The following is a 25,398-nucleotide window of genomic DNA, read 5'->3' as shown; positions in this document are numbered from 1 at the left end:
CTTTTTACATGCATTTTCACTGCTTTCATGACCTCTGGCTTGACTCACATGACCGCTCTTTGTCTTCCAGCTGTTCGCTTCTATAGTTGCCAGAGCAGATCGTCAGCCTCCATCTCACGCTACCCTCTGCCTCTTCTAATGTTACACCAGCCATCTCCATGGCCTCCTCCACTACATTCATGAGTCTTCTGAGAGCTTCCTCATCTCCGTCTTCCTGGCAACTCCATCTTCATCATCCTTTGTCCAATAAATCCACTTTTCAGTACATGTGCAAACCATTGCAGCTTGGCCTCTCGCGCTTCATCTCTAACCTGTTCAACCTTAGCTGTCCCTCGGATCCGTTCATTTTTAATCCCGTCACTCCCACACAAAACTCCCAACACATCATACTCACCCAATGACACTTCATTTTTCTTCCCTTCACTTTATAGTAACATCTATATTTATCTTAATATAGTACCATCGGTAACTCTATTTTCGTTGTTAAATCTATCTGCATAAAGGGTTTAAACTAAGGCTTGACTTGAGTTACTAGAAAAGTATAAAAGTACATTAGTTAATATAAGTGTTCAAATAATTGCTAAGCACAAGATGTGGAGAAAAAAACAACTTAAAAAAGCAGCTTTAGTTATCCAGTGGGTTTAAGAGAGAAACATCGATATGCCAGCCAAGTACGAGAAACTCTCTCTTTTATGTGCCTTTACTCTTGTTCTTGCTTATTCAATGATTGTGGTTACAAAAAATCTCAATTTCAGCTGAATTTTGTGAGAAAAGTCATGGCTTGAATGGTCAAACAAAGTTTTTTAACCGAGAACGCTACACATGTGTAAGCCACTCGGAAATCTGTGTGGTAATTACTGCATTTTAGATTGCATGCTTTTAAAAAAAACAAAAACAACGTTTAGATATACATTCCACACCTGTAGAGTCAAGGGGAAAGTTGTGACTATAAATTGTGTCATCTGCATGCTTCTGCAAAGGTCATCACCTCTAAAATGTAGAACTGCACAAACCACCATCACTGAGTGAACATGTGTGTCAGACTCCCACAGCAGGAATAAACAGAACCAGGTGCATGTCCGCCGTCTTTTTTCATGCTTATTTTGGAGTGCATAAGGCCCTGTAAAGTGATAGTCTGCTCCCCTGACAGGATCCCAGTTTCAGCTTGCATGTCATTGGGCAATGAGAAACTCGGACCACAATGTATTCCAATATGCCTGAAATAGCCCATAGGCAATGGGTGAGTAGATAAGCCAGCGGGGTTCTAAATCCATAGTGCAACCTGCTTTGCATTCGATGAGGCACAATTCAAATGACCAAAGAATAACTGCTTTAGAAAATAAGGTGCTCCACTGCAAACTGAACATTTTGAGAATGGCATACAAGGTAAATCAGATACAAAAGTGGGTTTTCTTTCTTATTGTAACCATCTCCTCACATGCAGCAATCAACAAAGCATCGCAAATCAGACTGTCCTGCAAAGGTTTGATGTGTTTCATCCTCACAGAATTAATAACATATCCCAGGATTGTGAGACCACAGACTTTTGCTAGGCCAGCTTGGCCTTCTGGGGCTGCAAGTGCATTGTGTTTGGGCTGATTCAGCTTGGTCACCATGGTAACGTCACCAAATGAACAAAGGAAAAGAAGCTGTTAAACATGGAGGGACAAGGTCAGCTGGCCATGTGATGTGGGTGGTGGAGGCAGCAGACAGAGGTAGGGAGTGGAGGAGCTAACCTTTTGCATTTAACTGACAAAAAACAAAACAAAACAAAAAACAACTTCTTCGACTCAATAACCTTTTGTAGCCAGCAACTTTGCCAGCATGAAGAAAGTTTTCCTTTGATGTAGTTTACTCACATCATGAGCTGAGAACCAAGCAGACATGATGTTGTGTAAACTGACGCTTGACACTTGTGTCCCCAACATGCACAAGTCACACGCTGACAAAAAAAAAAACAGACATAGAGAGTGGTCCAGGTAAGCTAATGGCTGGATATGTGAGAAACCTCAATCGCCTGTCAGGCTATGAGAAAAACCACACACTGAGTCTCTATGGAGGATTCTGTGTCACAGAATAGGAGGACGCGGGCAGGGGTTCAGCAGCCTTGGCCCCAATTATAACCCAACAGATGACTGCACATCATGCAGAAGCATGTTATACTACAGTGAGGGTGGAGGGGAGTGAAAACTCCTCTATTTCTTCTGACACATTCAGCTTCAGATCTGATGAATGATGTGACTGATCCCTGCCAAGTCGCTCAAAGATATGGTGACAAAAAAGAACTGCGAGTCTCCCTGCGTGACACAGGAACAAGAAACTCCTGCTGGCACAGCAAACAACAGTGGAAGCAGTCACACTATGCAACTGCAAATCACTCATGTCAGCAATTAATTACTAACTCAATAAAGGCTGTGATAAACTTAGTGTTTAAACAAAAAGTAAGATAAAGAAGAAGAAAAAAAGAACATGCAGTCATATTCCAACAGAGTCTATTCTCACAAAAGATCAGAGGATCAGTAATGGGCTGCTGAGTCTTCACTGCTCACACAGTGTGTATGCTCCTGTGGATAAACAGAGAGGGGGGGAAATAGGCTTTCTCCAGGGAATGCTAGATAATTCCCAATTGAGCCCATCGGTTCCCACACGCACGCACATACGCACACACACACGCAAGAACACGATACTGGAGCAAGGATATTCATTAGGAAGATACTGAACTCTAATTAAGGAAGGTGGAAGGAACACACGCAGGTGTCGGTTGCACCTGTTTTCCAAAACTCTTGCTCGTTCTCATTGCAGCCGAGCTGGGGATGTTAACACTCTCCCTTTCCGCGGCTGTGATGTCGCTCTCAATACGCACCCCTGCCACTGCCGCCGACCCAACATCCGCCAAAACCCTGCTCCTCGCCACAGTGCCTCTGTAGCACCGAGCAGGAGCGAAATCTGGCAAGCTCGGAAGCCACACACTCCTCACAGACAGCAATACACATCAGGAGAAGACAGTCCTGCTTGAGTGGCAGATGGATTCCTGCTGGTTGGATCAACATTTTCAGCCCAGACAGAGAAGGAAGTGAAACATGGCCAATATAGAAAAAACACTGCTGCCCCCTCCGCTTCTCTTTGAGAAAGAAAGACATTACCTGTTCTCTGATATTTCACTTCACAACTCTCTAAGGCTCAACTTAATAAAGACCATCTCATTACTATATTCTGCCGATGGGAGACTGCTGGAAACAGATATCAGGCCACATTATGAACAGCTGTTCACACACTCAAACCTGAAAGTTCAATGTCATTTTTACAAGAACTTCCCTGGAAACATATAATACAGCTGCCATGGCAATGAATCCACTTTGGGGCATCACCTGTTCCTTGAAGTCAAAGTGTGTGTGTGTGTGTGTGTGTGTGTGTGTGTGTGTGTGTGTGTGTGTGTGTGTGTGTGTGTGTGTGTGTGTGTGTGTGTGTGTGTGTGTGTGTGTGTGTGTGTGTGTGTGTGTGTGTGTGTGTGTGTGTGTGTGTGTGTGTGTGTGTGTGTGTCTGTCTCACAGCGAGTTAGTGAGAAAATGTGTTTTCAGTTGCTGGCGTTTGTTTAAACAGAGTCGTGATGAAAGCCAAGACAAACACAAGGGAATGTCAGTCCAGGGCTAAAATCAACAGATAGAGACTCGAATTGGTCAGAGTCCCTTGTGAGAGAAGCCACGCCCTCTGACACAACACCGGACCGTCTCCGGACCTCTCGTCTCCACCCGCATGACAATTACTGAACATGGCGAACGAATAGGCCATCTGATACAGCGTAGACATAAGAGGGGGATATGAATTTTGGTAGGTGGAGGGACAGAAAGCCGTAGAGCAGAAGAAGATGAAACACAAGCACATAAAGAAATGCTGCCAGGCTGTCAGATGAGTCCACTCAGCATACAGGATTAAAAGGCCAAGGCTGAATGCTGTCCAGTGGCACCACTAAACAAGCACACATAAAACACAACTATATCTATACAGTCAAGCTTCTCTTGGAGGAAAAAACAAAAAACAAAACAAGTGTGACAATCTTCCTTGCATTTTAAGTGGACCAAGTGGAGCAGAGAGAATATTCAAAGCAAGCTCTACACACTCGCTTTGAATATATTGTCGAGATTACAGCCTTGTATTTTTTGTGTCCTAATGTACTGTGAAGGCTGCAGAAGGGCAAATGGTAAAGCAGGCTGGGCAAACATCTAGCCTTATTCAAATCAGTATGGAAACTCCACTTTTTTTTTCTTCTTCTTCTTCTTCGTCCATTTTTGTGTGGGAAGCCAGCAGAGCAAGGCTGAGTCCCTATTGACTCAATGTGCTGAGACGTTTTCCCTTTTACCATTGCTAAAGTAGGCATGAGCGCTAATCCTAAGGGGTTAAATGGAGCCTCCTCTGGGGTTTCCCCATCCTGAGAGAGCTGGGGGTGGCTGCTGCTGCTGCAACGCACACTGAACTTTAATGGATTTGGCAGAATTTTGGCTTCACTTTCTACAAATTACACAAAGGAATTCCCGCTTGAAAAGTCTGCAGTGCAACACTGAAAAAGTGCTTAAAACATTTCATGAGGGATTTGTATCTGCTTACATTCAAGGCTTCCCATGGCTGAAACTCAGGTGATTGGCATAAATAGGAAAAATTATGCTGATCATGAGAATAACATTTTAATGTTCACTGGTGCAGTAGAGAGAAAGTTATGAATGAAAACATCAGTAAGTAAAGACAATTAAATGCAAAAGAATTCCCAAGTGTCGTTTGACACAAAGCTAGACCACTGCACCGGGTGAAATAATTAAAGCAGCCGTCTTGTAGTTTTGATGGCGCTACAGCCAGAAAATAGCTAATTTGTTTATTTGCAGTTGTTCATCAAACTGTTCACATATGAAATATTGTGAAAGGAGATCTGAAAATACATGCAAATTGCTTGTTCGCCTCTTCACAAAATATTCAGGAGAAATGCCGACTGTAAACTGCTTAAGTCGATAAAGACAGAGTATCTTCGGAAATGCTCTGGTCACAGTGATGAATGTTTCTAAATAGGAAAAGCTGGCATTTTCCACATTAACCGTGACCTTTACAAAGAGAAGAATGTGTTTTTGGGAGCCTATTGCAATGTTATGCAGAAACGTGATGGCAAGCACCTACAATTCAATCGACAAAAAGACTGCTCAACCAATAACACCCACCGGAGAAGGGGGACCATTTCCATTTCAAATCGCAGCCGCTTTCACACAGACACGAAGACAGTGTCATTGGCTGCCCAAGTCTGGCAGCTAATGTCCTCAGGATGTGTCTTTCTTACTAATGTTGTGTCTAAATTCACATCTCCGTTATTGCCTAGCCTATGTGATTGATGTTGGCTTCAATGACACTACTTCTATTTACACAACACACCTCCTCATCTTCTCTGTTCGTGGGGTAGACGTCCTCTAACTTCTACTGGTGATGTATATTGGGCCATTTTGAAGGAGCTCTTACTGGTGTGTGAAATGCCAAGTTTGCCTTTATAGATCATTTGTGAAACCAGAGCACAGAGAAAACTTATTACAAGGCTACGATCTGAAGAAAGAAAGTTTCACCGCAGTGAGTTATTACCGTTTACCAAACATATTTTTCTACTTCTGGTTCTGTGTTGGTACAGACAATGTTTTCAGATGGCCGAAACATGCCCAAACATGGGGCTAATTTCACAAGCAACACATGTGCTTAATGATACAGATACACAGAAACAAAATACCATAGTCATGTCAATACAAGCACAGCTTATATTTCAGCTATATCTCTTTGTGGGCCTAAAGGGAGGGAAATCATCATGTGATCCTTTCTTTGTTTAAAATTATATAAATTGAATCAAGCTCCTCACGGATGATAGACTAGGAAACAATGAATAGAGATCTTTCTTTGAAACAAAATGGGAAAAAATAAGTGATACACCCACAGCTTTAACTTATAACTAATTTATCCATGTGAAGCTCATGTCACCTTTCAAGGCAGGTGGGTGTAGATTCACACTCCCCTAACACACACACTGAAAACCTCCAACATCTCACCCCATCACCACCATTATAACAGGGGCCTAATTATCCTGTCTGGTTGAAGTTTAACCCCAGAAACACTCAGCCAATATAAATGGATAAAGAGGGTCTACTCCAGTTACTCCCAGTTATGCCTGTGTGTCATTCACAACTCCTCGACAAGCACCTTACAGTCTTGTGCTAATAGGTGGGTGGCTAGTCTTCAAACATTTCTTTCAGTGAAGTCATAAATGTCCTCTCATCTCAAGCAGCCCTTTTATTCTGCCATCACCTTTTTTTTTTTCCTATAGGCTTTCTTTGACTGTGGCTCCTGACTGCAGAGAAATAAGACATCTGATATCCAGCCACTCAGGTTGAGTGCTGAAGCACTGGAGTCAGACACTGAAGCACAGACGCCTCCTTTTTACTGGAGCGGACAGAGGTGTTACCTGAAATCACCTTCGGGTGGCATTTAAGGCTAGTTAAGTAGCTCTTGCTCTCACAATAGCTTTAAGTGATGACCTCTTTCCCAGTCAAAAATGTCAACACAACTTTCCCGAGTTTAGACAGCAGACATTATAATGATGCACACTGAATTCTTTCATTCTAGACAAGCATATACAGGTGTGGGTCTGGATAACAAGAGTGTATTTTAAGCTGATGATTGAAGCGTTGGCTCCAGGTTGTGAGCACTGTTACCAAGTTTTCTGTAAAGTGCAATGAACACAGAAAAAAAAAAAAAGTATATTTTTTTGGTACTTTTTGAACAGTTATTTGTTGTGTTCAGCAGTGGAAAAACAAAGAGTTGAGAAATCATTAAAAAGGGTAATTTTTAGATATGACTCATGAGAGTAAACAAAGTGGTTGAGATCACAGAGAATACAGAGTCAGATTCAGTGTTTGGCACAGATAAGCGAAGACTTTGATCACTGTGATGGCAGCTCTGTGTGACGAGACCTCCCTTCTTTGGTGTTACCCCCTCTCTTTACCCAAAATACTGTTGCCTAAGAAGCACACTTCCTGTACGTGTTCCGTTCAACGGGGCCATTACGGCCCTTGGGGTATTGTTTAATCTATTTTATCTTATCTAAAGGAGCAAAGACTTGGTTTGTTTCACGAGATAACATTGGTGCTGACTTCCTCTCTTATAACTCTAAACCCTGACTGACCCTTTCATAAGGCAACCGAAAGCTTCATCTCAAACGACTGAATCACTAAACTCACACCGACACTGAAGGAATGAGTAGCTCAGTTAAATTACCACAAACGTGCATGTTTGTCTTTCAGATTCCTTGTCACTTACACAAGCGTGTAGAGATCCTTGTGAAGATAAATGCTGCCATTTAACTATGGCTGGTGAAAAGATGCGAAGCTGGCTAATTACAGATTTAGTGCAGAAATAGTAAAGCAGCTAGAAAGCAAGAAAAGGGCCTAAATTAGCTATGTTACAGATGTATGCTGAACTCTGGAAACACTGTATGGTAATTCTGTTTCTTACCTCCTTCATTGTGCTGATTAGTGCTGTGGGGGGAGAATGTTCGACCTAATCTGATCACGGAGCATTGTGTTTGGGGGTCATTAACCTATGGGAGGTCCCGAGGTTGACCAGTCAGCTCCTACCCCCCCCCCCCCTCTACCTTTATGAAACCCACTCATCCCTGAGTTCCTTTATCTGTGCAGACAGCACAAAAGTGACCACAAAAACAGCCAAAAGAAAACAAAAGACTGAGGAAAAAACAGCCGATGGAGCTATTTGCATGGTTTGTCATTCTTTAAAAAAAAAAGTCCTGATGACTCCTGACCGAAGCTGCTGAGCAGCAGGATGTCAGCCCCTTTAGTCTCTGTTGTTGTTGTTTTTGTTGGCTCTCGTCTTCTCCTGGCCCTGCTGAGCAGTCTCAAGAGATGAAGGGGTCAAGTCATTCCTCAACATCTGGGATCTGCATTAGAAAAGGCTGGTACTTTACTGCATGGCCTATTAGCAATAATGAAAATGATAGGGCTCTGTTTCATGCAACTGACATCTGCATTCACATGAATAAAGATAAACCAAACTCCACCAGTCAAAGCTTCCTTGCCAAACATTTTAGGCGAAAACCCGATGCCAACATTTACATTTAAACAAGCTACACTAATGAAATTCAACATTTTCCTGAATGTAGTTATTCACACTTTTATGTTTATTCCTAGAAACCCTTTTCCTATCCCCCACCGCACACATTACCTCCTCTGCATATTCAAAACCCATGAATGCCCCAACATAACCAACAGCACTTTTCATCCACAGACCCCAGTAAAACTGTCGTGATACTGAAAGGTTTCCTGTCAGGGTGGCAAAGCAGAGATGGAAGACCCACAGCAAAGATCGCTGTCGGTTGCCTGTAGAGAATGGATATGCAAATAAAGCAGAAGGTAAAAAACAAAGCGATGTTTTTGGCAGCAGCTTTTTTACATGCTCCTTTTAATTTGGCTTTGGCTAAGAACACAAAGTCTATCAATAATGAATTTCAGTTAGAGCACGGAAGGAGATATGAGGGGAAATCAGCCCCCATTTTTCCATGTGAACCCCCAAGCATTGTTGGGGTCTATTGCATTTCACACACACTTTTTAGTGGATGCGAAGCTTAAGTGGCAAAGGAATGGGGCAAATGTGAGAAAGATTAAAATAATATCTGTAATTCATTGCTACCTTACACAGTTAAACCAAACCATTATTTCTGGTTTCAGGGAGATATCCAGAATGTTGGGCAGCACACCACAGACAACTGCAACTCCCATCTATTGACTACAGCAAGAGCAAAAAGGTAAATCAATTGTCTGGGAAGATTGCCTGTCATAAGAGACAAAAAAAACTGACCTGAGGACAGTTTGACAAAGGAAAAGACCACAAGCACCCTTTACAGCTGTTTTGCTAACACAAGAGTCAAAAGCCACTTTAACTAGCACTAAGAAAAATCAAGCGGTACAACAAAGTAGGAAACAATGTGTTTGTTGTCTAAACAGTGCGACTGGCCAGACAGACGACTGGAGTACGTCCTTGGGAAATAGAGTACTATCCCCTTGAACAAAAGATGAACAGAGCAACAGATTTTCCTCGGTCCTGAGATAACAGAAACCCAACACCCTCGTCCTCCAGCGGGGCTCTTTGTACGTCTAAGAGAGGGTCAATCAGCAGCCGCTGACAGATGTGTCTGCAGTCGATTTAGGAGAGGAAACCATGTTGAGGTCAGGCACAGACGTCTCGAGAAGGAAGACGAGGATCATGCGAGGATGTCCAAAACAAACCTTTGCTAAACTCAGTCTTTAACGTGCATCGACTTAACCAAGTGTGTTAAACGTATTGACAATATTGTCAAGTAAAAAGCTTCAGTGAAAACATGACTATACAGAACACAGGTGGAAAAAAAGTATTTTATAACAATTTGCCTCCATATGAGCAATATACAGGCAGCCAGTCTATAATCGTTACAAAAATCCCTTTGTGTTTCTAACAAAAGTGAGAGCCACTCCAGCTGGAAAGCAAACAAATCTGAAAAACTCCACTGGAGGTCTAAGTAGTTTTGGCAGATGCGCCACGCTTAAGTGTCTGTTCAATTAGGCTCTTGTGTAAAGATGGCAATCACCGTTTAACCATGGGCTCCTGTGTTGAAACTGTACTTGGATCATGTGCTGTCCCATTAGGAAAAACTGGACATGACATGTTAAAAGGTCACACCCTTCAACCATATCTTGTGTTATAGTCACTGAGCAGGCCATAATAATCATCATCATCATCATCAATGAGGGAGAGAATCATCATATCGTCTATTTACTCGGTTAATCTAAATGTATGGCTAAACATGACATATGCAGTGAGTTCTTCTGCCTATTTTCAAGATCTTACAGTTTTCCACTATCACTGTGTAGTTTTGAGAGTACTGGAAAACTCATGTAACAAAGCTGTGACACACTGGCAATGCTGGTCTGTGATTTACCAGTCATACTGTGAAAGTCCAAGGGGCCACGTTAATGACCAATATGAGGCTGGCAAGCTCTACTTCTCTGATTTCTGGCGGTATAGGACGTTCCCAGTTAGCATACATTATTTAGGACTTGTGTTAAGGAGAAATACACATACCAATCCTATCAGCTGTGACAAAATAATAACTAAAGGGTTAAAGACTAGGCTCATTTAGAAAGTCTTACACAGCCTTCTTTTCTTTTAAACTTATCACAGTGAAACAAAAGTGGTTCCCTTACACTAGTCTAATTTTTCCTCCACTGCCTTTTAAACTGTCTTTTCTCATTTTCAGAGAAACTGCTCTCCCACACAAATAGAAAATATGACAAACTGCAGTTGAATATTTTACTATCCCAAGAACAAGCGAACAACACCTCTCTAACAAAGCTGTTTGTTTACTGAAAATGAATGCAGACACTCCAAGCATTCAAAGCTGAATAGTATAACAGGCTTGAGGTAATTACCAGAAAGTGGTATTGGCGGGAGTGGATGGCATGTAAGAGAGGAAACTCCATAATGCACAAACAGCTGCACACGTCACACACATCTGATCATTGACCCACCGGGATCAACAGGAAGCCCGCCTCCAAACAACAGATGAACAGAGCTGCACATCCCAGCTCAATGCGGCCGGCTGTGGTGCCTGCTGCCCTGTCAGGTAGCCAGAGGCTGAAAACACAGGCGATGACGCAGGGCAGGGGAGAGCAGTGGCCCGGTCAACTTGGCCACGCAACCCTTTGACTAACGGGTTGACTCACAGATGCTTTGCGCCGAGAAAGGAGACGAACCCACGGTTTGGCTGAAACCAAAGAGGGTCAGACGTGAAGAGGGTCAAGACTCAGTTCAGGTGTGCTGAAGAGACTTGCGTGTCTGTCATGCGTCCGTGTCTGTCATGCGTCAACAAATACACATGTTTCCATGTGCAGACTGACAGTGAAGCATCCACGCTCACATTTGAGGAATTAGCACAAGTCTAAATTTGTGCTATAAATTATTCTGGTTCACTGTGACAACATCATCAAATATTCATTACCTGTCAGACTGAAAACAGCCTGTATGATATGTCCTTCACTTGAAGAAAAAGACAAAGCTTTTAATAGCAATTTTTTTTTTAACTTTGCTTTTGTTGTTTAGCAGAAAGTGGCTGTCGCCATGTCCTGCAGTGTTGTACGTGCTCGATTTTGTTGACTCTTCTGGTAAAAATAACAATGAGTAAAATAAACTGTAGCCAAGATAACAGACGAATTATGACATCAAAAGCCCTACATACAAAAAACTATTTAAAATATCATGACACATGTGAAACAAATGCACAATTAGAATTTAATGAGGGTTAAAAATGGCTCCAGAAAACAACCACAACAATTAAAATTCTCTCCTCTCTCTCCTCTCTCTCTCTCCATCTCTCTCTCCTCTCTCCATCTCTCTCTCTCTCTCTCTCTCCTCTCTCTCTCCTCTCTCTCTCTCTCTCTCTCATCTCTCTCTCTCTCTCTCTCTCTTCTCTCTCTCTCTCTCTCTCTCTCTCTCTCCTCTCTCTCTCTCTCTCTCTCTCTCTCTCTCTCCTCTCTCTCTCTCTCTCTCTCTCTCTCTCTCCATCTCTCTCTCTCTCTCTCTCTCTCGACTCCTCGCTCATCTTAAGTGTACACGTCTGACAGAGATGAGAGTGCCTTTCCCCTTTCCTCCACTCCCCCTAGTGTATCCCACCAACACTGCATCCTGCATCTCCAAAACAGAGGGACAGAGAGAGAGAGAGAGAGGAGAGAGAGAGCGAGAGAGCGAGAGAGAGAGGCCCTCCTCCAGATGACATCAGTGCTCTATTGAAGCAAAGCTAGAGGCAAACACAACTCCACATTTGTATTGAGAGCTACCCGTGCACCTATGTCCTCGCACAGCCTACAGATTGTGTATGTGTGTGAGAGGGGACCAGTAAACATAGCAGTGCTGCTACAGATAAACTCCACATAGCCTTGTGATTGTGAGGAGCATTTTTTGGGGGGATCTGAGTTTAAATCTCCATAGCCTGGATTGGATTATTATAATTTTTTTGGTTCCTGTTGCGACCCATTATTTATGAGGATACCTGTTACTTTCCATATTTTTGTTTGGTTAGAGAGGTAAGTGCGTTTTTTCTCCTGCTGGTACACTCCTGTTGGGAATGCTTTTTCTTTTCTCTGGATCTTCTTTCTGGCTCAAGGAAATTGAAGTAATGCGGAATCCTCGGGAGTTGCTCGTATCTAATTATTTAGTCTCTCTCCGACATCTATTTAATTTTTTTTTTTAATATATATTCAAGGCAGTCGGATGACATTAGATTTTTCTGGGGTCTCACAGTGATAGGAACACAATAATCGAGTGCACTTTTTTTCTCCAGATAACTGAACTGATCACCAGACATGGGGGAAACACCTACCGATCTTCTCCGTGGATTAAAAAAACAAACAAAAAAACAACCTAAACAAATTATTCATCTACCACATCTCAAATCCCTTTCGTGGCTGAAACTTGCTGCGTCCCTCTTTGCGCGCCGGCTCTGCTCCTCAGACACGCAGATCTCTTTCAACACATCCATGCTCTGGTTTTAAAACAGCTGCAATCAAAAGAGCCCCTAAAGCCCCCTTTATTTGAGCTTAAACTGCGAGACAATCATCCGTGGTGAATATGCAAACTTGTCTGGCTGCTTGACGCCAGCCTCGGTGTCGCAGCCCGAGCAGACGCCCCGGTGCGCATCTCGATCTGCGGAGCGCATCCCGTCGAGTTAAGACGGGAGCTGGAGAAAACTCAAACTCCCCTACTAGTTACTCCTCAGCGGCACTGAAATGTACAGACGCCCCCCATCTTCCATTAAGCACCAGCTTTTCCCTGGCTTAGTGAAAGAAAGAAAAGAAAAACTAATTTCCCCCCCTTTTGCAGCGGGGGGGCGCAGACATTTAGGAAGCCCCGAAAACGGCACCAAATAAAACCCATCTAAGTTGAATACGCACCACGCGATCATCGGCTCATTAAGTGCACACATCAAGCTGTAACGTTACATTAACGATGCTTCGAACAGCTGGCTTTCCTGTGCGCTCGCTGCTCTGTGATGACTGCTGTATTAATAAGCATACCAGAAATAAACGCGCTTTTTACAGTAAGGTAATACGGTGAGCTCATATGGCCGCTTGTCAGCAGATTTCTCACTCTTAATGTCACTCTGTGGTGCAAATGAAAGCTGGCTTCGTCCCCCCCCCCCCCCCCCACCAATACAAACTGATATTTATCCCATCGGAGCAATGCAATAAAGTGGACATCTTATTGGAAGGCTGTTAATCCAATTTAACGCAGCGTTTTTATCTTCATGAGACGATAAGGTCATCCAGGCTTTAAACAATGACTTACTGCACTGAACCATTCCATCATATCAACAACACGGGAGAGGCAAACTTGACTTGAAATTGTCAAGCAGTTGTCACAGTTGTTGTTCACAGTGAGTGTTTGAGAGAAAATAAATAAATTGCCTGTTAAACATGGGAGGCATGAGGACAGACCCAATTGTCTTCACTGATAATGCCTCGGGCAAAAAAAAAGTCCCCAGTCAATTGCATGCAGAGGGAATTCACAATGCAGATTAATAACTAATCAGGTCACTTCACATGAAATATGCACCAGCCAGAAGATTTAGAGGTTAAATAATGTATTTGTCAAAGAAAAAAGTATATAAGACTGCCACATCTTCTACGAGAAAAAAATATACATTTTGGATTCAACACAGTACTCTGAGGAGGCCTAATTCACCTCCTTTCATCATTTATTCAGCCACTAACCCATGTCTTTTACCATCCATCTCAAGCTGTAAAAGACAAATCATTTTATATTGGTTGCTGAAAGGGGAAAGCATGAACGTGGCTGCAAAGCTTAAGCACCACAGTAGAAGTTCAAGAAATAACCTGCTGACAAGAGGTGTCCAGGAGGTGCACTAACAAATCCCTGTATTTTGGATATGGTGTCTGGCCTGTCCTGCAGCCTAACATGAGTATTTCATGTTTTGCTGTTTGCTCTTCACACACAGACACACTCACATTTCATCTTGCAGTGCCTACCACCCCCATGTGGGGAAAAAACAATTGCAGCTGCTACAGATCTCTCCTTTCAGGCTGCTACAAAAGAGAGACCCCCGTCTGTCGCAGGCCTCCATGCGCAGTTCTTAATGGGCCAGCAAAAGTATCATCTGTTCAGGCCGTCTAAAGACAGCACCAGGAGGGCACATACCAAACCCGCGAAACTGCCTGAGATTTTTACCCATTTTCTCTCTTTGGCTCAGACGTGTCCTGTGTCCCTGTGAATTCAGATGTGACCATGAATGTTCCATTGTGTCCCAGCAGCACAGTAGGCCGCTGCCAGGTGTCTGGACATATATCGGGCTGAAATGTTAATCAATGGAGGGCACAAGGGTTCACAGCTCACTAAAACAGAAACGGATAAACTCATCTTTGTTAAGAGCAGGAAATAATGGAACATTTAACCACTATTTTACTGAGCCTCAACCATCAACAACTCATTATTCCACTTTGATTGTTTACGTCAAACCCATCAACTCACCAATTGGAGTGGCAGACTCGCATTCGAGACCCGAAATCTCCACAAAACGAACACCTCAAAAACCTATATTATGTGCAATCAATCATAAATCAAAATTATATTACAAATAATCAACAGCAGATACAAACAACACTGATTTCCCAAAGGAGAGCTCGACTGTGGTTCAAAATTAATTTTGGGGCTCATGAATAATTTAACAGTCAGCCATTACAACTTCTACAGCTCTTTCCACCCTAAATGAAGCCCGTGTAATATTATTCTGTATTTTAGTGGACTAAAAAGTCATTATAATCTGCAATACTTTTGACAGGCATGAAATTGTTTCTATTCCCGTTTCTTTCCAAAGCCTTTCTTGTGGAGAGTATGACTCTAGGGCACAAAGTCTTGGGCTCTGTTATTGCACGCTAATGTGCATTTATGCGTGTTGGGCTCACAATGGCTATCAGTGTCCAGCTTTGTGTGAGCCTCCTACGCTCGCCAGTGAAAAGTAACTAGCTGTACACACACACACACACGCACACAATTTTACTAGGATGCTCAATTTAACTTTGCCAGTTCAGATTAAATGAAGCAGAATCCACTTTGACTGCTACAGAAATCCCCCTGTCCTGCCGGAGGAGCCTATTAGAACGATGGAAAAAGACATCCATCACTAAAAATGTTTAAGTCAGCGTTCATTGCTGTTAAAAAAAAAAGAGTGGATGCACGGGAAAGTATCGTGTGTACAAGCGGACAACTATAATTTTCAATAAACCGAAATAACTCATGTTGACCGTGTTAGCAAGAAAGACATTTCTTACATTTTAAAACTTTTTTCAAGCCTCAGCTCCCTCCGTGAGCCGACACAGTCCACATGCTTGCCTTGTAATGAACAATAGAGAGGGGCCACCCTCCTGAAATCCGATGAGCGTGGAAAAGAAAAGGGGGGGGGGGGGGGAACCAGTGAAGAATCGGGGCTCAGCGATGCTTCCTGTAAAGTACAATGCGCAATGTTCAAAGCAGACTTCTGGTAGATAACACAGTATACCTGAACACACCGAGGCCTGTGACAGATGTTGCCACTGTTTATTAGATGAATGAATGTGTCCCCCCCGACCCTGTGCCTTGAAATTAAGTCACATTTTAGGTAATTTTGGTGGCAATAGAAAGAGAAAAATGAATGGAAATAATGCCATATCCTATATGAGGGCATTCAGAGAATCATCCTGCTTCAAAGCCCTCAACATCTCTTACTATGAGTGCAGATGGGTCCTCCTGGGCTCTCTTGATTAGCCCAAAATGTAGCAGTGATTTCTGTCTTTTATGTTATGCTCAGATTTTAAGGATTCAAATCAAGCCTCCACACTTAACAATATTCAGAAGATGGAGAACTTTTATTTGAAAAGGGGCTGTTTAAAATTGAAATAGCTTGCCTAAGTGCTGCATTAAAAGTTCATTCCAACAGACAGACAGCACATATCCCTCCATCATCCCACCATTTTGTAAAACTCCATTCCCAAATTTCATCTATTTTTTCCACCTCATGTCAGACTCTCCTATTCTACAACTTAGGAGAGGTCACATCTGCTGTTTTTTCCCCCCCAGACTCTAATCTACTACTAATGTGATACTGGCCTGAGAGCCCATGTTTAGATGAACAGAAGGAAGGGGGAGGCTGTGTTATTATGAGACAGCATCTCAGGAGTTGTAATCGAGTTACAAGCCTCTCATTCCCTAATCTTCCCCTTGTCATGGGTTACAACTGTTAAATGGCTGGGCCCCTTGTTCCTAATTTACCTTTACATGTTTTACAGCACACAGTGGCAGCCAACAGGTCACATTGACGGTGACATGGACGCAAAGCTATTGTGTTGTAAAAGGAAACATAACATTTTCCTTGGCAGAGGAAATTCTATTTTTACCAACAGAAAAAGCATTCATAGAAGGTAAAGAGAGGATGGGGCGGGGGTAAGGGGTCAAAGAGAGGAGCTGGGAGTGACAGCGATGGATGTAAGGGCCACCCTCGCCTTCATGCAAAATTCAAATGGGCTTCATTTCTCACAAGAGCTTTTTTCATTCCAACAATGCAAGTGATTCATTGTACTCTGAATGGACCAGAGTTTCCTCATGTGCAGAATCCAGACAAGCCTTTTTTTTTTGAAAAATCACAGGACTAGTTCTCATGTAAAATGCCACAAGCTCAGTTAGGCACTGAACTGGACTGAGAAGTGCACAGGAGCTCCACCCTCAGCCATTGTTGAGTTGAGGGTCTACATCACTGTTGTCTTTTGTCGGCACTGACATTCTTTCTTGTATCACCATAGAAAAGAAATGTAGCCTGTTAGAGTAACAATGCTGTAAAAGGTCAAATGGGCCAAATAATCACGCAGAAGAGCGGCCATATTTAAATGCATAATGGTGCACAATTCAGAAATGAGCTGACATACACTGCTAAATGCAATTAAATTTCCTATTATCATTGTCTCGCTCGCTGGGTGGGATGCAAAAATGAACTGGTTAAATGCATACAGGCATCGTAATAAGAAACATCAGCTGAGAAAGTTGCAATATGATTCAATATTATACTGTCATTATCTTTTCTAAATGTATTGTTCTTTGGTTGTTTGTTTTTTTCAGAGCCCCATCCCAGGTGTGAGGAGGCCACAGCATGACACAAGCTGCAGACGCATGAGAGCGACTGGGCTCAGTGGGATAAGCGACTTGCCCTTTTCTTCACTCCTTAGAGGGGAGAGCATTGGTCATCTGCTTTAGGAAAAGGGACCAGAGCCCTGGATTAATGTATATACAGGCTCAACAAGGGAGCAGCGGATTCTGGGTTACCTGAAGACTCGGAGTACACAAGTGAACAGGCCTGGATTGAGCCTGTGGCAGAGGGGATTGGCATGGCTCAGACCAGCTTTGTGTCAACTCATCATGCCTGCCGGGTTTGATCGCAGAAAGGAGCCTCTGCTAAAGCTCACCCCGGCCAACTCTCGGATCATTATACAACACCCAAAAAATCTCATTTGCGGTTATGGCTGTTGAGGTTGAAAACTGCTTCAGCCATTAGGATTTTTAATATTACCTGAGAGTGCATGCTTTGTCAATGAGAGGGGATGTTTTTTGTACAGGCTTATCTGCCATGGTAAAGGCATTGAAAGTATGAGCCTCTGACAACACAGAGGAGGTCATCGTCCAAACACGGATTGGCTCAGCAAACACTGACCAGGTCAGGATATCACAAGAATCCCCCTGGACAAACTTTCCCTTTCAGAGAGGATAAGGACACATTCAAGAAGAAACCTTGATTGGATTTTTGGTGCCCGGAAAGGATTTACCACATCGTATAAATCAGGTATGACAAATACAGATGGCTTTTTCTGTTTCCACTTGACTGACCTGATCACCATTTTCTAATGAGACGCACAGGAGGACAGGTCACGGCAGGAATACATAATTAAAGCAATAATTCAGTATTAGGCTAATTAAAATGGAACTACGCACGGCTGATGAAAAGAAAAAGGAAAGCATTAAAGCGACAGACACCTTCTGCCTTTTTGTTTTGCTCATTTTGTGGTTGTTGTTCCATGATGAATTATGAAAATAATGTATAATTTTTGAAAATAACGTGCCCTTCTTATAATAGCTGACAGTTGCAAAAAAGCAAAACAACCCTGTCCTGTGTAAGGATAAGTGAAGCTCACAGACTCTTGTTGTGATCTAAAAACAAATCTTAAAACATACTCTCAATGTGCTTAATCTTTGATCGAACCTCCAAAGTGAGAGAATACATTTTGGCTCTATCATGAAAAGGAGTAGTTAAGCCTAGAATTTAAATGGAAAAAAGATATGTGTAATGATGTGAAAGGACTTAAGTTATGTCGGTTTCACAACAGTCCATCAACAAAGCCGGACTTTGTTCACTCTCATGGTCTGCAGTGATGAAAGACAGCCTTGAGTTTTAGAAATGTGTAAAACAACGAGGGAATGTATTACATTTCACAGGCCAAAAAGTCAGGGCACAGACTTTTAATTCAAAGCTGGAGACGTGGAACATTTTATATCAAACAGAAGGCAGGGGGTATTTGATCTGATATTTTTAGGATGTTTTTTTTTAAATATTATAAGATCAAATATGTAAATCCTGCTCGGAAACAAATACTAGCAAAAACACGATACATTGTCATACAGTGTTCAGTTTGTTTAAATGTAACAAGAGGCATTCAACCAAGTTTTTCAGCACTCACCCAATTTACAAAGTGCTGCAGGCAGTCTTTCAAACACGCAGCCATTATGAGAACAGGAATTTGGCTCACATTTAAAGGCTTTGTGTATTAAATGTACACTTGTGTCTTCTACCCAGGGGCTCTGGAGTGATTAGACTGCCAGGCAACACACCTTCAAGATGGTGCGCCAATGCAAGTCCTTCATCCTCTTCCTCATCAGGATTGGGCTGCTGCTGGGCCTTGCTAACCCCCTGGTGACCTCCGCTTCGTGTCCCTCAGCCTGCCGCTGCGATGGGACATTCATCTATTGTAACGATCGTGGCCTGACTTCCATCCCAACTGGTATGCCCCTGGATGCCACAGTGCTCTTTCTGCAAAACAATCGCATTAAGAGTTCGGGCATTCCTACAGAGCTTCAGAGACTCACACATGTAGAGAAGATCTACCTGTACTGCAACAACCTGGATGAGTTCCCCACTAACCTCCCTCTTGGGCTGAAGGAGCTCCACCTTCAGGAAAACAACGTTCGGATGATTACCCACTCCTCCTTAGCCCAAATTCCCTACATCGAGGAACTGCACTTGGATGATAACTCTGTATCGGCAGTCAGCATAGAGGAGGGGGCCTTCAGGGACAGTAATCACCTCAGACTACTTTTTCTCTCCAGAAACCACCTAAGTACAATCCCTTCAGGCCTGCCCATGAGTATTGAGGAGCTCCGCTTTGATGACAACCGCATCTCCTCCATCTCAGAGCAATCGCTGCAAGATCTCATTAACCTGAAGCGACTAATCCTGGATGGTAACCTGCTAAACAACCGTGGGATTGGGGAGATGGCTTTCATCAACCTAATCAATCTGACTGAGCTTTCACTAGTGAGGAACTCCCTGACATCACCACCAGCCAACTTGCCGGGCACCAGTTTGGAAAAGCTGCAGCTACAAGATAATCACATTAATCGGGTGCCACCTGGGGCTTTTGCTTTCCTTAGGCAGCTGTATCGTCTGGACCTTTCTGGTAACAACCTGAGCAGCCTTCCACAGGGTGTGTTTGAAGATCTGGATAATCTCACACAGCTCCTGCTACGCAACAACCCCTGGCAATGTACTTGCAGGATGAAATGGGTGCGTGACTGGCTGCGGTCGTTGCCATCGAAGGTGAATGTTCGTGGCTTCATGTGCCAGGGTCCTGATAAGGTCAAAGGAATGGCTATTAAGGACCTAACCACGGATATGTTTGACTGCACACATTCAGAACTCATCCCTACATACGAGACAAGCACAGTCTCCAACACTTTACACCCATCACAGCCTCAGTGGCCCTTGTTTGTGACTAAAAGACCTGTCGTGAAAGGACCTGACATAAGTAAGAATTACCACAGCACTACCACCTCTTCGGGCAGAAAGATCATCACTATCAGTGTGAAGTCCAGTAGCACAGATACAATACACATATCGTGGAGAGTGTCACAACCGATGACTGCCCTGCGACTGAGCTGGCTAAAGCTGGGACACAGCCCTGCCTTTGGCTCCATCACTGAGACCATTGTGCAGGGGGAGAGGACGGAGTATCTCCTCACTGCGCTAGAGCCGGAGTCTTCCTATAGAATATGCATGGTTCCCATGGAAACCAGCAACATTTACCTGTCAGACGAGACCCCTGTTTGCATCGAGACGGAAACTGGTTCTCACAAATCTTACAACCCGACTACAACTTTAAACCGAGAGCAAGAAAAAGAGCCGTACAAAAATTCCAGCCTGCCTTTGGCTGCCATCATCGGAGGGGCTGTGGCTCTTTTGGCAATAATCATGCTGGCACTGGTGTGTTGGTACGTGCACAGGAATGGTTCACTATTTTCGAGGAACTGCACCTATAACAAAGGTCGTCGAAGAAAGGATGACTATGCTGAGGCTGGCACTAAAAAGGACAACTCCATCCTGGAAATACGAGAGACTTCTTTTCAAATGATACCTATAAACCATCTGCCTGTGTCCAAGGAGGAGTTTGTGATACACACAATTTTCCCACCCAATGGCCTGAGTTTATACAAAAGTCCGCATAGTGAAAACAACCTTAATAACAGGAGCTACAGAGACAGTGGAATACCAGATTCAGACCATTCCCATTCATGATATCGCGCATGGACATTCATGATGAGTGTGTGACTTCAACAGAGTGGCAAGACTTTTACAAAACACTGGATCTATAAGACTAAAGAAGCAATGTTCTGTACATTTGCCATATAATTTATATTTAAGGACCTTTTATGAAGATGGCGAACGTTCCGGTTGCAGCCCGTCACTGAACCATCAGTGGGTATTGTAACTAACTGCAATTCTATATTTTAGGGATTTGTAGTAATTTGTACTGTATTTCCTTTGCTTAAGATTATTGACCAACAAAAGAAACTCTGTGTTCTACTAAGATATGATGACTTGTCAACTGTGAAAGTGGGTTTTCATTGCTGTGTTGAACAATCAGACTTTAGAAAACCTTGTAGTATAAGCACAGGTCATTCTTTTAACTTTGTGGCTGTCATAAAAACAAAAAGGCAAAAAAATGACGTAAACTAAGGCACAGCTGATCACTTAATTCACAAAGCAGGCATGTTGCCCTTGAGAAGAATGTGCAGTCAGTAGCTGTCTCCCACACACAATGGACCAAGATGCTCACTCTAGTATTCACCTGGTGTGGAGTACGATTAACTAAAGATGAGGTGCCGTGCTTTTTATCTCCGCTTTGTTCCGTGTGTTATTTTGTTTTGTTTGCAAGACGATGAAACACAGCAAAGCAACCCAAGCAGGGTTCCAATGTTTCTCATAGGATTGTAGGCCACAGCACAGGGCAGATAAAGCACACCGACCTTAAGGAGCTCTTTGCTCCTGAAAACAAGTGGACAGGCTGACACAGAGGACCCCCCACTATCTCTATTTGTACAAGCCAACAATGGCCACATGACAATGGCGGCATTCTTTAGTACCATGTACCATACGTCATTCTTGTCACCGGGCCAAAAAGACAAAACGTGTTGGCTTTCAGTTGAATAACCACAGTGTCAGCAACTCCTTGTTATGAGTATTATTTTGTATTATTTTCCAAATGAACACACTTTTATGTTGCCACAATTTGAAGTTAACTGTTCTTTACAATTGAAAACCAAAGTGCATTGTATGCCCTTTGGCCAGTCTTGTATGTGCCTTGATCCAATGCTTATTGTATTTAGCTTTTTAAGAAACCAGTGACTTTTTTTCATACACACTTGAATATGAAAAATATTGGTCATATTACAGAATAAAAGTGGACAAAAAATAACTTTGCTCTTTCTTGCTTGGAGTGCACCAGTTTGCTCTTTAAGTTACATGTCATGTTGGTATTTTCCAAATACAGTTTCACCATGCATTGGTGTGATTGCTCGATTTATTTTTGGGTGCTAAAAAAAATAAAATACCATCAAGTAAAAGAAAGGCAACCCGGAACTTGTGTTATATATATATATAATTATTAACAAGGCACATAATCTAAAATTGGAGTTTAAAGAAAGAGGTTATAGTAATTTTACCCAAACTTTGAGGCCTTACATCATAGCCTTAAGACCACGGTCACCTTTTCCAAGACACAGTGAACTATAAACAGTAACACAGATTCTGTTCTTGGAGGCCTTTTTCTCCATTCAACAGGCAGTGTGTGGAGTAACATCTGCTTGAGGCTGCTATTGTTCTTTCGTGTGGTGAAGTCATGTGTGACTTATCCAATTGGCCAGAGAGAGAAATATCATAGAGTAGAAACGGGGCTGTGGAGACATTGGACTCTAGGGCTTGATGAACCTCCCAGGCACTAGGGCAACAGAAAACTAATAACGAGAGACCAGATGGAGGTTGGTACGGGCAGGCAGACCCTGCTGAGGATGCCCGTCTCTGCAGAGGACAGAGACTTATATATATATATATATATAGACACGCACGCACACACACACTGCTCTGGGCTCCAGGCAGCACACTTAATGACATGGTTGCAGTTCTCCCTCCAGCAGGCCCATGAAAAGGTACATATCAAAATCATTAAAATGGTATAGTGCTTCATCTTACAAAAGCAAGCAAAGCAGGCACTGTTGTTAAAGCAAACGTAATGGTAATGCATTTCAGATTGTACTTGGTCGTTGTGGGCATTGACCATTCTCAAAGACAAAAGCACATGTGGAGTCAGTGAGCACATAAAAAAAAAAGTCATACACATGCCCACAAGCTCTTAACACTATGAAAGCATTAATTACAGTGAGGGGAATCACTAAAAGCAGCGCAAGTGCGACAAACCCTGAACCTTAAGTACACAGTAACCATATAAGCTTTCCTCCCTATATATACTTTTGTTTCCTTTTTTTTTCTTTAATACATTAGGACTAATCACTAGGAAACCATGGCCAAGGACCACATTATAGAAGCAAAATAGCGTGTTGTGATTTCACTAAATTACAGACAAACAGAATTTCTAGTCATTTCTATCAATAGCTTTGCTTAAAATGCAAAAGCTGAAAACTCAGGCATGCCTCACAGAACCAGCTTCTCTCAGATGAATGAAGTGCTTCTACAATCCCAAAAAAGAGAAATGTGTTGATTTTGAGCCAGAAACATTTCACATTTAGTCCATTAATGAAATCGCTGCTGGTTATTTATGCTGCAATGTTTTGTGTTTTATTGATGGCTTTGTCGACTGAGTAACATACTCACATGAGTCTTGCAGTGATTGAAGAATGATGCTCACGTTAAAGCTCAAGCTAGTCTCACAAATTCACTCACCTGTTTGATAAATTACAGTTTGGTTACATGGGGAAAAGGGCATGCCATTGTTGTGACTTTCACCCAAAAACAATCTACAAAACAAAGCTGCTTTGTGCATTTTGGTTGACCCAAGTATGAGACAAAATTGATGAACCAAACCGTTGTGTGCCCTCACTTATCACTCATGACTCCTGACCCAAGTGGCCCTTTAAACAATACTTTAATCACTTTTAAGTTCCCACAGAGGTCAGACAAGTCTCTAAACCACACACTATACCCAATACATTTGTCTCCAGAGTGACACACACAGGCCCTAATTATGTTTGTCTTTTATGTAACCCAACGATTAAAACTAATGGGGGCAGCTGCACTGTTTGCCCCAGGCTGCTGTTATTTCTATTGTAATGTAATGGTCAGGCAGCGGGTCACATTTGCATTCCTATAGATGCTCATATCAGAGCACCCCTGAATGACCTCACCATTGCCAGGAGCCGAGAGTGGTTTTTCTCAATCAACACCATTAGCGGGATCAAAAGTACACGCCATGTGACCCTGTGAGTGATTAGAGGTCGCAGGGGTCAGGTCAGATTTGGTTCAAAGATCTCAAGTGATGAAAAATTGATGCATACAATTGCCCCCAAAACATGACCAATCACGAGTGATTCTTATAGGAAACTTTCTCACCATGTGGAAGAAGCTGTGCTGAGAAAGCCTCCCTGCCATTCATTAGAAGACTTTCTTGGCATAAATATTAAAAAGCAAGGACAGAAGAGTGACTAGGTTGAATGTTTAGCTAATGGATGTAATTTGCTTGAATATTGGGAATAGATTAATTTGATTTGAAATTTGAAGAGGCACATACGGCTCAAACATAGCAACTCGGGGAAAATGGAAATGTGGAATCACATTTAAATATGTCTTTTATTGCTCCAAAAAAAACGAATGGGATTTTTGTTTTGTGAAATATAAACAAATATATTTCAAACAGTCCTTTAAAACAGTTTCACTGGCTTTTGAAAAAGTATAGTTTTATCGACACAGAGTAGAGTGTGTCGCACACAAACACTTCAACTAAAATAAAAGCAGAGCTTGTGGTTTCCTCTCCCTTACATTCCGGTTGAACACAGATTGCACATCAAACAGACTCATAATTTAATGGCTTCCTAATGGTGAGCAGAGCTAAAGTCAGAAGCCAAACCAAGACCCCTGGGACACACTAGAACTCTGCACTCATCTAAAATTGCAAATTTCCATGGCAACCCGATAAGCTATAAAGAAGTAAAAATGGCTTTGTTTTCAACCACCTGATTTATTCACATTTTTTCTGAGTGTACATGGTTGATTTCATCTCAATATGAATGTATGAAAAATGTGTTGAAAACTGATGTGCAGACTGTGGAGAGTCCCCCGGTTACGCCTGCACACACAGCCACAAACAAAGAGAAAGTTGAGACAAAGCATCCGGATGTTTATGATTTTCTAGCCATTTTCGACACTCAATCATAATTACATTTGACAGTGAGAGGCTTGCGCTACCCCGTGCGAACACACGCATGTGTGAGTCTGCTTTGTCTGTGTGCAATTAGAACATTACAGTAGCAATAATGATGTATGCGTTCATGTGAACCAGCGCACATTGTTCATGCATCTAATTAACACAAACAGACACACGTACTGATTGATATGTACTCCGGCGACGTAACCGAGAGGTGTCGCTTCTCCTCCTCCGGTTGTCCTCCGACTGTCATGTGACTAAAGCTTTTATTTATCAAAAGCACAATTTGTTCCAGTAGTAAGGGGTGAGAGGAGTGTGTATG

At 42.6% G+C, this 25,398-nt stretch overlaps 2 protein-coding genes across 4 annotated transcripts in view; one reads left to right on the top strand and one right to left on the bottom strand.

The window, feature by feature from the left end:
* The window catches only part of macrod2 (mono-ADP ribosylhydrolase 2), a 419,737-nt gene that overhangs the window by 322,460 nt on the left and 71,879 nt on the right, over positions 1–25,398 (bottom strand). The gene's annotated exons all lie outside the window — the stretch shown is intronic.
* On the top strand, positions 18,986–21,998 carry flrt3 (fibronectin leucine rich transmembrane 3; the record flags this gene model as incomplete). The annotated part of the gene is made up of 1 exon (XM_080507956.1): positions 18,986–21,998. The coding sequence occupies one exon, from the start codon at positions 18,986–18,988 to the stop codon at positions 20,936–20,938; it is 1,953 nt and encodes a 650-aa protein (XP_080364082.1). The 3' UTR covers positions 20,939–21,998.

Source organism: Blennius ocellaris, assembly GCF_963422515.1.
Source record: "Blennius ocellaris genome assembly, chromosome: 13".
NCBI lineage: Eukaryota > Metazoa > Chordata > Actinopteri > Blenniiformes > Blenniidae > Blennius > Blennius ocellaris.
The sequence above is the reverse complement of the archived record's forward strand: the minus strand, read 5'-3'. Positions and strand labels throughout refer to the sequence as shown.